The following is a 14,909-nucleotide window of genomic DNA, read 5'->3' on the forward strand; positions in this document are numbered from 1 at the left end:
CTGAAGCTCCTCTCCTCCCAGCAGCAGTAGCAGTAGCAAAACTGAGCCAAAGCACAGGAGATCTCTTCCCAAAGGTTAATGCAAAGACTCCTACGTGCATGTGTGCAGTGGTTACGAGATTCTCATGGCTTTATTACCCTTGAGGCCTCCTCTTTGGTATGTCAGTGTACTAACCTGCAGCCACATGACGAAAATTAAACAAGAGGTTTGTTGCATTTGTTGCTGTGGAAATACAAAGACAATTGCTTCAGTTTCAATGGGATTTCCCTCCTTCCTTCCCCCCACCCCTTTTTTTTTTTTTTTTTTTTACATTTACATTTACATTTTTATGAAATGTTAAGAACAGGACACATTTGTGGCAGGCAAAAGGGCAGGGGATAACCCCCAATCCTCCATTGCCGTTTGCCAATTTCGGATCCAACCTCCACTAAATATTTCCTTGTTAGATGTGGTAGTGCAGAGAGGTGGGGGTGAGGGAATAAAAGCATTCCTTCGTGTCTGGAGGAAAGAAAAATAGATAAAGGGGGAAAGTAAAAGGGGAGGGGAAGAGTGGCCGGGGACTTGAACTGCCAGTGAAATGATGCTTCTCCAGCCCTCCTGTTCAGATAATAGTTAACTCGGGGTTAAAGATTAATAGCCAGGCAAAGCGCCGTATAAATGGCCCGGGCGAACCGAATGTATGCTAAGTGGCTCCTGGTCCCCAGGCCGCCGAGGGCTCCCTCCTCAGCAACATGGGTCGCCCGCGGTCTGTGCTGCGCCGCTCCTGGCTGCCTGCCCTGCTGCTGCCGGCGCTGCTGGGCCCCCGCCTGGCCCCCGGGCAGCCTGTGCACTGCGCCCCGTGCAGCCCGGACAGGATCGCGCTCTGCCCGCCCGTCGCGCCCGACTGCCCGGAGGCGGCCCGGCAGCCCGGCTGCGGCTGCTGCCAGACCTGCGCCCTCGGGCCGGGACAGCCCTGCGGGGTCTACACGGCCCGCTGCCGGCTGGGGCTCCGCTGCCACGTCCCCGCCGGCGAGCCCCGGCCCCTCTCCGCCCTCATCCAGGGGCACGGGACGTGCCTGCCCGCCAGCGAGGTCGGAGGGATACGCACGGCAGAGCCGGCAGGTACCGCGTCGCTCCGCGCCGGGGAACGGGCCGGGCCGGGCCGGGCTTGGGGTACCGCGCCGGGGCGGCCGGGGGGCTCAGCGGGAGCGGTGCCCCCGGAGCCGGCGACGGCGCTGCGGGCGCCGGGAGCCAGAAGCCGGGAGCAATGAGCGAAGTAAGGCAGGTGTCTGAAAAATAGGGAAGCTTGAGTGCATTTTCCGGGGAAACGTGCTCTGACCTGTTCGAGGCGAGGTGCATCCTGATGCGGAGCCAAGAGATTGTTCGCAACAAGCTGTTACGCTACTGGCTGAGAGCACGAAAACCCTGAAGTGTAGTGATGACAGTTTGTCTTTAGTAATGAACAGTAACTAGAGTAGGACAAATGTTTTCTAGGTTTTGTTTATGTCCATCTCCAAAAGTTATGAGAAAGAATGAAAAGACTAAACAGGCTTGGTGCCTGGCTTCATTTCAAGAATAAAATGTATCTGGAGTAGTGCAGTGCTAGCCAAACTATCTTCAAGCGAAAAGGCATCTCAAGCATATTAGACAATATGATGCTCAGGAATTTCTCCAGTGTTATGTCATTATTTTTCAATTTATTATGATTATTATTTTCATCATCATTACTGCTATGTTCACAAAGTGGTGATTAAGGTAACTTAGTAGCATTACAAAAATAATCGTCATTGACTCAAAATAATTAGTGGAAGTAAGTGGAGCTTCTCTTTTACTTGACAGGGTAGGGAGGACAGGAAACAGTAACAAAACTTTAGTTTAAGCCACCTGCATTCAATTTAATTTTATCCTTCCTTCCTCCCTCCCTCCCTTCCTCCCTCTCCCTCTTCAATTTCCCACCTCCATCTTTTCTTAAACATTGTCAGAGGGTGTTTTTTTAATCCATTGGCTGTTTACAGCCTTGATCCAATGAGTTATTTATATATAAAAATTTTGTCCTATGGTGAGTCCCCTGCAAAGAGCTTCTGTTGCTTTCAGTGGGAGAGTTCACACACGCTGATTTAGGTACTGGCATACAGTCCCCAACCAGGCTTCTGCCAATCCCTGGCTATTTGATCCACCGCAGGCCAGCATGAGCTACTTCGGGCTCCTGTGAATTGCTACTCCTACTTATATGTGAGGCAAACTATAGAATAAGGTACAGGATACCCTGGGATGAGGTCTGAACCAGTTCGCCTCATGAATAAAAACAAACACATCACACTGACAAAAATCTAAATTCCTTAGAAGTTTAACTTCAGTCTTTCCTCATTTAGCCAAGTCTCTACAACCCACTCTGATCAAGAAGGTTTTTTCATTTCTAGCAGGCTGGCTGCCACTTATCTTTGGGAATTCAAGTAATTTCAAAGGATCATAAAACAACTACCTTGTTAGAGAATAGCTGATGAGTCTTTCTATGAACATATGACCAAAGTTTAATTTGCCATTTATTATTCCTGCAAGACCTACTGCAATTGATCTTAGATATTACTTTTTTTTTTTTTTCTGGTTGATTCTTCTGCTTTTTCTTCACCTTTGTAAGTGTGAGAAATAAATGCAAAAGTTCACCGAAGATGTTCACCTTAATATCATTCATTTCCAGACTCTGTTGAACCTGACGATATGCCTTTGGAAAGCACTGAAATAACACAGGATCAGCTATTGAACTATCAGTTAATGTTTCCCATGGGCCAGGATAAGTCAATTCCCTGGAATGCCATCACTGCATATGAAAACATGAAAGCAAAGAGAATATCTGAACTCAAGACATGGAAAGAGCAGGTGGGTTTTCTTTGAAACCTTTCAGAGACCATTTCAGTAGATGCTGTTGATTTAGAATTCAAAATGAAAATCTGCATGAAACTGTAGCAGTAACACTGAGATGTCAGTATTTTGGGAAGCTGGAAAACAGGCCTTTGGAATATCTTCATCAGATGCTTGAGGAACAGGCAAAATGGAAAAATGGAATGATAATAATCAGATAAGTCCTACACAACTCTGTGCAGAGGATGAATCTTTCATTGCATTTACTATCAGATGACCCCTTAATTTACACGAACCTGTATTAAAATCTTGGATTCCTTTTGTGCTTCAGTTAAAAAAAAAAAAAAAAAAAAAAGACATTTTTCTCTGGTCCAACACGCAATGAAATAAAAAGGAGTCCTTCCACGTAGTTATTGACGAAACACCAGTGCAAACCAAAATGTGTTTTTCTCTGATCACAAGGAAACATTATCAATTACATGAACGTAGAAAGACAAAAAGCTCAACAATTAAAGTACACTTAGACACTGCAAAATCTCAGTAGGCAGTAGGGGTATAGGACCTTTGCAAGCAGGTTTATGTTCCACTTGAGGGCAGCAGAGAACCACGGTTAGACCTGTCCCCGGCAGCAGCAACCCTGCCTTACAGAGCGGAGTTAGTCGGGCACCACTGAAGCCCAGGTTCGTAATGGTCACTGATAAAAAGGAAAAGAAACAGCAAAAACCTACCAATCATCACCCTACCTTAGGAAGCCTCATTTCCATATCCAGAGCAGGACTTAATCACTGATGTAATTTGAACTGTTATGTACGCGTGCTGTTAGCTCCAGTTCTGAATTTTAGGGCTTCTACTTTTCTCACCCAGAGTCACAGATAAACCGGTTGACTGGAACAGGACAACTTATATGAGGGGCTGACACGGGGAGGTTTTGTAAAAGCAGAGGCCATGTTTATTTTTACTCTAAAATAGAAATAATTGTTCAGCAAATATGTTAGGTACTGTTGATGCACAGCAATTGTGACTTTGATAAAGAGAGCCAGCAGAGTATGAAAATAATATTACAAACAGTTCTTCATCCTCAGTTCAAGGCACTTTGGGTTTTCGTCCCAGAGCTACAAGGTGGCTCCGTGTTGCTTTGGCAACAGTTCTGTCCTGTACAAAAGATAACAAACATTCAAATGTTTGTTCTTGCACCCTCTATATATGTCTTGTACCTATTCTCCATATATCAACAGAGCACAGGGCCATGGTAACCCAGAAAACGTGGCAAGTCTCACGTACTAGTCTCTTAACATGCACCTCCCCATAATAGGAGAGATTGTACCCTCTGAGCAGTAATGTGTTTACTTAGTACAGGTTAAATTTCCTTGTGTGGCAATTTAAGGATTAAAATCCTCAAAGAAAATGCCTCAAAGAACAGAAACAAAGGTCTAAATGCAAGACCAGACTTTTCTGGCTGTGCTCGTCCTGAAACAAGGAAAACTATATGCAAAACAATCGGGTACAGATTGTATGCCTAATAAATATTTTTAGCTTTTTGCTAGCTTTATTTTGATCACTTTCTGTTCAGCTGTTTTCTTTGTGATTTTGGTATTTACAACCTGTGCCTGGTATTCTTGCAGGGTCCTTGTCAGAAGGAGCTCTACAGGGCCTTGTATAAATTGGCAAAGGCTCAGCAGAGAAGTGGAGGGGAGATTTACAAATTCTATTTGCCCAACTGCAACAAGAATGGATTTTACCACAGCAAACAGGTGTGTGCCTTTTCTCCCCTATCTACTCATAGCAGCACTGAGACTAGCCTGATACAGCCGACCCTTTCACAGCCCTCTGCTCCCAAACTCCCACGTTTGCAGCTGCTGGACAAGCAGGTTGTGAAAACAGGGATATTTTGTAGTGGGAGCAGATGGTTAGTCCTTCTCTTTAAAGTGAGCCGCATGCTGCAAGCCGACAGCAATGGAGGCAGGAGTCTTTTCCATTCACAGAACAGGTGCACCCAAAGCCTTCTCTAAAATATTTTAACCCTATCTGCTCCCAGGCCAAACCAAGTTCCATGTACCTGATTTGTTAGCATAGTTCCAGTTGATATTAACTCATAATATCCACCATATTACCTGCCAAAGCCCATTGAAGATATCATAATAACTATGTAAAGGGAGGGTCTCAGCTCCCGGGCAATAGAAACTCCCATAGGCAGTGGAAAAAAAACTCTTTGGAGCAAAATTAACCTTTTGAAAGCAGAACAAAAATACCGATTTGTGCTGCCTGTGGACTAGCTTATTTGCTCATTTCCATTATACCCTCAAAAAAAGCCATTGCAAGCTAAAGTGAGAGTAATCTGCAAACCCAACTAAAGCTCCAAACCTCAAGCCACACCTTGTTACCACAGTTCATGCACACAAATTTAGTATGTCTGCATAAATCTGTGTCACCAAAACTCCTTGTTTTTGGGTATGGCATCATGATGGGGCTCACAAACACTGTGACATCGGGATCTAATCAATCACAAACAGAAATCAGTTTAACTCCCTCCCCAAGAAAAAAAAAAACCCACACCACTTTATTTGTCTCCTTGCATAAAGAGCCAGATCATTCAGTCACTGCTTTCACCCTACTAGCTTGTAAATTCTGCCATCCTTCCATTTCTCATTCTGGAAGATACTGCTGTTTTCTACTACTGTTTGCTAAAGCTTGGGCAGTTTTAAATCTGAAGTTGCTTTGGTGGTAGCTGAGCTTGGGTCTTGACTCCTTAGCCAAGTGTGTTGTTCAAGAGGCTCTGCAGACCACTGCATTCAAAACAAGTCTGTGCATGGCAGATCCCCACCTTCTGATCTTAATTCTGTCCAACACCTCTACTTGCAGTATCTCACAGGTAATCTGCCTACAGTTACTTACTGTGATTTTTGTTTTGCTAATAATATTCTAGTGCGAAACTTTACTGGATGGAGAGCCTGCTGAATGCTGGTGTGTCTATCCAAAAAGTGGCAGAAGAATTCCTGGATCTCCACAAATTAAAGGAGACCCAGAATGCCAACAGTATCTCAACTCGCAAGAATAAAACTGAACACCAAGGTTTTTCACACCAAGTTTTCTGGGGGCCTGTTCTAGTCAGGAGCCATTCCAGAGAGGAGCTATTTCACTAACACAGTTCTGTGCACCTGATTGTCAATGTATGAATAATGCCATAAAGTAACATTTTTACTGCACTGAGATTGCCTAGATGCTCAGGTGACAAATATGAGCAACTGCAAGATCAAATTCTATAATCTTGTATATTTTGTTCTTATAATATTATAGATATCCTCATATGTAAAGCTGTTGCATTATTTATTTCACAGTACATGTATTTTTGTCTCTATGTGTTGTTACTAATTTATATTCTCAAACACTTCATAACTTGATATGTAAATACTTAATATTATTGCTCTTAAATGTATACAACATATGTTGAAGGAATGTTGCTACTTAAGACTTTAAATGGCATACTATTGGGAAAATTGCTTGTAAACTTGCATTTTTTGTACTATGTATTTATAGTGTCAAACTGAATTTTAAAAAATAAACTTCAGCAGAGAGCATGCTTAGAAACTTATTTAAAACCTGTTTTGCATATATATCATGTTACTTTTGCACCTCTGTTTCAATGTCAAGCTGTTTCTTAAAAAAGAAAGTCTAAACCTTAATTATATACTGAAGCTCCTAATGGGACAGTATTTTTATCTATTTTTCAAACCTATGCACTGGATAAATGGCAAAACACAACAGGATATTCTGCACCATCTTTGACAGGTGTTAGTCATTCACATATTGACAATGCCATGTTATGATGAACTATTAAATAATGTCCTCTACTTTGTCCCTGTCTCTTGTTTTCTACATGGTCCTATTCAACAGTCTGACCTCAGCAGGAAAACAGGCAAAACTGTTGCAAATCTGCCTCCTGAATGGTGATCTCCTTTCCTGCGATGAATTTTCTCCTTTTGCTCTCCCTGCCCCATTCCGTTTCTCCTGCCCTCTCGAATCCCAGCTGTGTTCTGCAAGCTTTGGGCAAAATTTTAGCCTCCAAGGGAAGTTATTAAAAAGCTTTCTGGAAAGGAAAGCTGAATGCCTGCCTTCACTCAAAAGCCCAAGGCAGCAGTATTAGTGTATTTAAAAGATAACATCAAGACTAGAAAGAGTAATTTCCTTTCCTGCACAGAAAGTCAAAGGTTGTAAAATGGAGGCTGGGGAAAAACTCTTTTTCCTGAAAGCAGAGAAGAGGGTCCCCTTGGCTTGGGATATGGTCTTTTTCCCTTCCCCACATGTTACTTCGACTGAGTGGTTGCAGAGAAAAGAGAATGCAAGTAACTGCCATGCCAGTTTCAGGCTGAGTTTGTCCATGGAAAAACTGGTGTGGGAGTTCGCAAGTCCCAGAGGTGAAAATAGGCTGCACTGACCCTTCTTAGGAAAACAGGCTGAGAGGAGAGTGATAACATTTTCTAAGAGCTGGCAGGAGTGAAACTCAGCATAAAATCCTCCTGCCATTTGTTGGCACAAGATTTGGGGTTTAAATGGGAGCGTGAAGTAGCTCATAGAAACTGCAAAGCCAAAGCGTGGAGATCTCTGCTCTCCTGATCATGTTTCTGTGGCATTGTATGTTGCGCCTGCTGAATGTGTTGGCTGTATCTGCGTGCCAATGTCAGCTGATCCAACTGGAGTCTATTAAACTGCTCCAGATTTAAAAGTATGGGTATACTACTGACCTTCTTTATGGAGTCTTTTGAGATCTTTCCAAGGAAAGCATGTAAAAGCAGTGGTTGGCATTGGTATTATACGTAACTAATGCCTAACCTCCCTGTAATGAGCTGCTGAGAGACCCAGCTAAAACTATGTTACATTCACTGTATCAAAACGTCTGGCAATCACTGTATCAAAATAATGAAGCAGCAAATTTGGGCAAAATTTTGGAGTCCTTTCATGGAGTCTACTCAGCACTGAACAACTGTTGTGTGGCATTGCCAGAGGAAAATGAGTGAAGAAAGGCAGGGAATTCATAAACCCACAGCTACAGGACACACTTAAGAGCACTCTGACTGCTCTCACCCCATAGACTTTATGTAAAGGTTGATATCTAAAGAGTAGAAATTATTTTTTTTTTGTTCGGATATTTATATATATAGGGGAAAAGTAAATATAATGTCAATAATGTTTAACAGTCTATTTGTGGTATAGTAATCCAGTGGACAGCTACTTAGAGCGTTTTACAGGGTGACAGGTTCCCATCCTAGCTGCAAGAAATTAGTTTTCAACAGGGACAGGGATTTAGGAGAACACTTTCCTTTAATTGTTAAGTACGAGAAACAGAAGTTACTTCGTACACCAGGCATGAAGGACCAGTTTCTCAGAGGGGGTTAGCCCCTTACTTTCTACTGAAAGTAGCAGGGAAGGGGTACTTTCTTATCTACAATCTGACCTCATGTGACATCTTGCCAGGACTCACCAGGACAGACATCTACAGAGTTGTTCTGGGATGGGCTGTCTGACTTGGGCCAAACTCATCCATATACTGGGATTAGGACTAAGGCCAAGAGGCAAAGCAGGCTATTTTTATGATCAACCTCAATGATCAGGATGAAAAATCGAAGGTCTGCAGTTTTCTTGTTTTACTGTTCATAAGGTACTTTGGTTTTGCTTTTGTGTTTTGGTTTGTTGGTTTTTTTTGGCATCTGTCAGCCAGCAGTCCTGGCTTCAGTGTGTGGCTGTTGCAAAGGTCCCTTCTGTACTGGCAAGATAAGCCTGAGGGGAATGAGTGGGCAAACAAGAAAGGCAAGAAAGGTGCTACAGGATTCTCTTAGCAGCTCAAGTCACCTGGCATGCAGCTGGATATATTAAGGGGATGTACTGTTCCTCATTAATTTAGCTCCCTCCCTTCATATCTGCTTGCACTTCTACTCTACCTAAAAAAAGAAAAAAATTAGTTGGTGGGAAAGTCTTAAGTGAATATCTGTAATGCTTGGTTCATGTTATCTGAGAATCCTACCTACCCAGTTTGTGCTTCTTGCTGCCAAAGCCCTGCCAGGTTTGCTGCAGCAGGGTTTGTTCCAGCCATGCCTCCTCCTGCCCATGGCCTACTGCCAGCTGCAAAATGCTCATAGCACAGAAGTGAGGTCACTGCCCTCTGCACTACATTTTCTACCCTCCATTTCCCCCTGAAGCTGTCCAAGACAACCTAAAATCACCTGATATTGGGCCCTGTTCATACTGAGTCAGTTCTGCTTATCACCTTGGTGTACAGCTGAGACACATTTGGGTTGGCTAGAGCTGGCAGAAGGTGAGGGGAGAGAAAGGAGGAGAGAAAGAAAATGGTGGTGAAGGGTACCCTAATCTAACACTGAAAGCTCATCAGCATCCCTGTCACTTCTCTACTATAAGAACATATGCTTTGAAAACGCAAAACTTAGTCAGGGAACAACTTTTACAGACCCAGTCCGAAGTGCAATTAGATATTGAGCACATGAAGATTTAGCCTTTTCCTTTACAAAACAAACATATTCCTTTGATCTTGCACTTGCTAATGAGAGTCTTAAACACAGACCAAAATAAAAATGCAAACAGAAAAGATGCATTACATATGGCTTGCTTTCCTCAGAGAAGAAAAGTGGAATGAGAAAGAATAGCACACGGCAGAGGCTTGTCATTTAGTGCATTCCTCAGCTCCCTTAGCACTAGATATTACATTGGAGCCCAAAGAAAATGATAAAACAGAGCAGTTTTTTTCTGCAGCCAGAACAAAAGATGTCTGTGCTTTACCAGCAGTCTAGCAGCATCAACTTTTAGATTTGTAAATGCTATTTTTTATACCTATGTCACTGCTTTGCTATCGCAGAACAACACTGATGTCTAATCCCTGCCCAACCCATAATAATAATAGTAAAAAATACCTGTCTAAAAAAAGAGAACCACGTGACTCATTCCAAGCTAGACTTTTAGCCCATGCTGTATATTGAGTGGTCAAGTCCTATGCCTATTTTTACACAACACTTTTTAGGTTGGTCTACTTGTCCTCAGCTATCACTCCACTGATAAACCATTAGCCTAAACAGTCTCCCCAGGCTGCACTGACGACAGATGCCTGTGTGTCTGTTGACACATTTTGTATTTATGGTTGTTGTACATTGCATCAAGATCTGGGCAAGTATTTAGACTGCACAGAAAAGTGGGGTATGAGCAACTTAATAAGCACCTAATTGTGTTTAGCACATTTGACACTCTACATTTGGGTAGATGGTATATATTAAGTAACAATACCAGAGTTGGTGCTAGTGGAAGGCTTCTCTTACTGAAATGCCACCCTATATTATCTAGTCACACTAGGGTAAAGGTGGGAGGGGACAAAGAAGGAGAGGATCTGCTGGGAGTACAGGCAGTTCATTCTGTATTACCAAAATACCAAAAACAACGGCAGTGGAGCAGGAGCCCAGACATACCAGTTCTTGCAGTCTGAGTAATGAAAACATCTCTGGCAATAGCTCTGTCAACAAACTAGAGCTTTATTTTATTTTCCCTCCTTTTCTCCTCTCTTGACCTACCTCCTCCCTCAGGATGTAAAGTTCATCTGCAAGTAAGCTACTGTGAGAGTTCAGGGAGAGAGGCAGCCTCCTGCGGGAGAGATGTGGGAGTACGCGTGCTTGTCATGGATGATGAAGTAAGTTCAAATGAACAAATCTAAATTTAATCAGTTCCACATCTTGGCTGTTTCATTTTGAAAAGTTTCTGCTCATCTTTTCATAATCCCTCTTGGATTATCACAGCATGAGTTACAGCATGGGCAGCCCAGCAAAGACAAGGGCACACAGGGGAAGGCAGGGCTGCACACATGCTTGGCTCCTTGCCGCTTCCTTACCAACCACATTTCCCATTAGGGATAGTGCCTGACCAACAGACTTCTCTTTTCCAGCAGAGCCTTCCTCCTGCCATTCTGCCATGCAGAACACAGCACGGGCAGTCGTCCTTCTGCTCTCAGTCTCCTCCAACTGCTCTTAAGCTAACAAAGAGCAACCTATTTGTGCCTACACTGAGGTTTCTAATTTTGCAATTATGCCAACGGTGATGTGATTTTTTTCTCTCTCACTGATGGTGCTTTGTAGTTCACCAGGCTGAAGTGTAGATGCTAAGGTTCTTTGGAAAAGTGTCTTAGTGTGGGATGTCTCTGGAGGCCTAGAGAAAACGCTGGCTATGTCATCGTCTTCTTTCATATTTTTCCTTTATCTGCAGCCTCTGTTTATTGCTGCTTTGGCAACCGAGCCCTCACCATTCAGCTCCAGCAAGGGAACAGAAAAAAAAAGATCAGCAACGTGTAGGGGTAACATGGGGTAATAGCAACTGTATGGCAGAATCTGAGGGCTGAAGATTGCTTTCAGCACCCTTGTAATAAAACAGTAATCAACTTTCCAAGCTCAGTCAGTCAGGTCTTTTTTACTGGCCACAAGTTACATGATAGCTAGCAGACAAAGGAAACAAGTCTTTACCTTGAATAGTCTCTGTATGGCATAAGCAGGCAAAATTAGCCTCTGCCCTCCAGTTGCAAGAAATGAGGGAAATGTACTCTCAGCTTGGCTCTCGTAAGCAAGTCACTCCACTACCTCACTTTTGAAGGTCATACCATCCATGGCTGTGGGAAGCAGTCCTTCTCAATGATGTTTTCTTTAAATTTTTTTCTCATGCTAACAGATTTTTCTGGGGAAAATCTCAACTTCTCTCTGCAGCAATAATTTTGCTGCCTTTCTTTCCATACACACTCATAGAGAAAGCTGTGGGGTGAAATTAGCCATGACAGAGAAAGGCTCTTAAGGAATTTGGATAGGTCAGCAGAAGTGGAGAGCCAGGATACACAGAGCAGCAGGACACACATTCTGTAAGGATAAACTGAGATTTGCAGTATTACCCTCTGCTTCTGCTAATACCTGGCCTCCATTTTTTTCAGCTGCAACTTTCTGCCTTGAAGTCATTTGCATTTTTTAATATATGTACAGGATAAAAGCAGGAGCAAAGATTTTTCAATGAGATTTTCTCTAAGGCTGGTATACACCAGCTTCTACATCTGCAAAATCTGGACTGGAAGTAGTAATACCTAAAATGCAGATTTTCGTAACTAAAGGTTCTTCCGGTGAACAAAAAAATTGCCCTACTTTGCCAATTTACCAGGAAATTTCCTTTCTGGTAGAAAAAGGTGTAGCATTTTCTCAATCCATGCATTGTATAAAGTAGACAATGTCATGAACTGCAATTTGGGATACCAAGCTGGTACATCCTGACTGATTCATAGGATCAAAGCATGGTTGAGGTTGGAAGGGATCTTTGGAGGGGACCTGGTCCATCCCGCCCTGCTCAAGGACTATGCTCAGATGGCTTTTGAGTACCTCCAAGGATGGAGACTCCAAAATCAAATGGTTAAATACATTCTAGTTATAAGAAGATACCCAGATCCACTGGACATACCAAAAGACCCATGTTTCATGCTTGCAGATGAAGCCATTACTGATACTGACTACAAAAAACTTGCCCTTGGAATACCGTGATATCCTTTTTAGATTCTATTTTTGGGTATCTCAGAAAAAAAAAGTGGGAGTTGGGGAAGTAAAAGGAGTCAGTCTTTTCTAATGTAGGAAGTAAGCACATTCTTCTGATCAAAATTAATAGAATGGTTTCTAAAGGCACAGTAGGACCACGCAGAAAACAGCTACCTACATAAACATTCCATTTTGAATACTAATATGCTTTGGCATACACAAAAACTGCTCAGTACTTTTCATACTTTAAATATAATTCCTATTGCTAGTACGCGAAATCTCTGTGGAGCCATCCTTGCTTACATAGTTTTATAGAGTGACTAGAGATACACAAAAATGATTTCCCAAAAGGTTTCAAAAACCATTGCTTACATTTAGGGCTCAGTTCAACAAGGAATTATGCTGTGTTAAGGTTTCTTATGGAATTTAGTCATAAAAAGTTCAGACTGTACTAAAAATGAATTAATTATGTGGTGTTGGTATTCACTCAAACCTCCTTTCCTTGTGCACAAATAGCTAACACTATGACCTGAAAGGTGTGCATGACAAAAAGGTGGAAAAGGATATTCTGGGTTCCAAAAACTATGGCATAGTATGTCTATTAAAAAAAGAGCTTTCTCAAATAATTTGTAAGATAATAGAGCTGCCTGCAGCCAGCTGTAACTTGCATTCTGGTCAATTATAGGGATTTATGCAGCTATTTATATTATACTTGTTAAAATAAAGACTTACCACATCAATCTAGGCTACATATGGTACCCATGCAACATACTAAATATGCTCAAAAACAAATCAGCAAGTTTTGCAGCACATACTTGGGGTTTTTCTAGTGCCCTGCCAGGTAAATATTTAAGGTGTAAAAAATGTTTACAGTTAAAAGGATTTTTCTGAGACTTCTTAATATTAACCCAGATCACATGAGATTCTTGAAAGAGCTTACTAAAAACTAGAAAAAAAGTGTTCAGTTAATAAAATATACCACCTGAACTGAAGGCAGTGAAGTCACCAAGACAAGAGATATTTTTCTAACACATTGGTTTCATTTCTGTCACCAAACCCAAAGTTTTCCCCTCACTGCAGCTCTTAGCAGGAATCATTTCTAACCTGTGCATGGAGGGAACTCATCTTCCTCTGAACTGATACTGACTCATATATTTGCTTCATGCTGCCCACATTCTGCTGTTTGGATGTAGATCACAAATATATTTGTTTGAATTGCAGCCTGGCTCCCTTAGCCATGAGAAAAATCTTCAAATGACAAGTACTCTTGTCTACTGAATTGAACCCTTGTCTTCACAGAAATAGGAATGTTAAAAAAAAAAAAAAAGTAAAATTTTTTAGGGGGATAATAATGTTATTTTGCATTGCAAATCAATTTCATACTATTTCATACCAATGTTAAAGGTTAGGAACATCAGATTAGCAATGGCAAATATCCAATACTAGTGCAAGCAACTGCTTGTAAAATACATTTAAAAGGCAACTTTTGAAAAGAAGGAAGCTCTAAATTAAAGGTAAGAATTTTTTTGGGGGGGGTATTTTTACAAACAATTTTTGTTTTAAAGATAGCTGTTGCAAGCAAAAGAATAAAGCTGACTTGCACAACCATGCAATTCTTTAATTTCCCCCCCCTTGTGGTGTATGTTTCCTCTGTTACATACTGAAGACCATTAGAAGGAGTCGACTTAAAGGAGTCAAATGTCATTTCTTAAATAATTTATGTGACAAGAGTTCCTTGAGATGTAGGTTCCTAGGGTTGCTTTAAAAAAAAAAAATCACTTATGGACCTTTACTAGCCAGCTTCTTCTCTATTTGTTTTAAATGGCAGGGAAAAACATAAAAAGCTTAAATACTTGACAAAATACCCAAATCAGAAATCCTGTCACAGGCTGCTAAAACATTTCTTGCATACTTGCAAAATGTGGCTTGCAAGCCTACTTTTGGCAAGAAACTATTTTTGTTTTCAGAAGATTCACCAGATAGCAATTAAAAAAAAAAAAAAAAAAAAAAGGCAAAATACTCACTTTGATGAACTCAATTCTTATTCTTCTATCTATGGTTATGCCCAAATATTGGTGTAAACATAACTTTCTTTGCTCTATGAAATTATTTGAAAGGACTGGTTTACAAAAAAAAAAAAATAAAAGGCCCAGCACTTATTATTTTGTCAGCAAATCTTTGCAAGTATTACATCTGCTTTAGCAACAAAAATATTGCAATAAATCTTCACCTTAAAAAGATTTATGCAACCATCTGTTGGGAAATATGTATTAGCCTGGAGTAAGCATCACTTCATGTATATTTTTTTTCTTACTCTGAGGCTATAAAATTTCAGTTTTCATCATGATGTGAACTCATTTAATTAGACAGAAATTGGAAAGATGTGCAGAACACACATAGGGCTGTTCAGCTAATACATTAATGGTTAGGCTTTAAAGATCTGACTTATGGTGCTCAGGTGCCTCAATCTTGGTGAGCTGCAAAACCAAATCTTTCCCTGTCAGAGTTTCAAGATATTTGCCATTG

At 41.5% G+C, this 14,909-nt stretch overlaps 1 protein-coding gene across 2 annotated transcripts; it reads left to right on the forward strand.

Annotated features, from left to right (window-relative positions):
• The first annotated feature begins 688 nt into the window (after positions 1 to 688).
• IGFBP1 (insulin like growth factor binding protein 1) lies at positions 689 to 6,686 on the forward strand. 2 transcript variants are annotated; one of them, XM_050310672.1, is made up of 4 exons: positions 697 to 1,101; positions 2,678 to 2,856; positions 4,461 to 4,589; positions 5,762 to 6,686. In XM_050310672.1, the coding sequence occupies exons 1-4, from the start codon at positions 732 to 734 to the stop codon at positions 5,891 to 5,893; spliced, it is 810 nt and encodes a 269-aa protein (XP_050166629.1). In that variant the 5' UTR covers positions 697 to 731; the 3' UTR covers positions 5,894 to 6,686. The 2 variants fall into 2 exon arrangements, with proteins under 2 accessions (XP_050166636.1, XP_050166629.1); XM_050310679.1 differs by lacking the exon at positions 4,461 to 4,589 and having other exon boundaries at positions 689 to 1,101.
• The last annotated feature ends 8,223 nt before the right edge of the window (positions 6,687 to 14,909 follow it).

This window comes from Myiozetetes cayanensis, unplaced genomic scaffold (genome assembly GCF_022539395.1).
Source record: "Myiozetetes cayanensis isolate MyiCay16 unplaced genomic scaffold, myiCay2020 scf1, whole genome shotgun sequence".
NCBI lineage: Eukaryota > Metazoa > Chordata > Aves > Passeriformes > Tyrannidae > Myiozetetes > Myiozetetes cayanensis.

Coding starts and splice junctions, on each gene's coding strand:
- IGFBP1 (XM_050310672.1), top strand. CDS start 732: ATGGGTCGCCCGCGGTCTGTGCTGCGCCGCTCCTGGCTGCCTGCCCTG. Junction 2,857..4,460: donor TCAAGACATGGAAAGAGCAG/GTGGGTTTTCTT, acceptor GTATTCTTGCAG/GGTCCTTGTCAGAAGGAGCT. Junction 4,590..5,761: donor GATTTTACCACAGCAAACAG/GTGTGTGCCTTT, acceptor ATAATATTCTAG/TGCGAAACTTTACTGGATGG.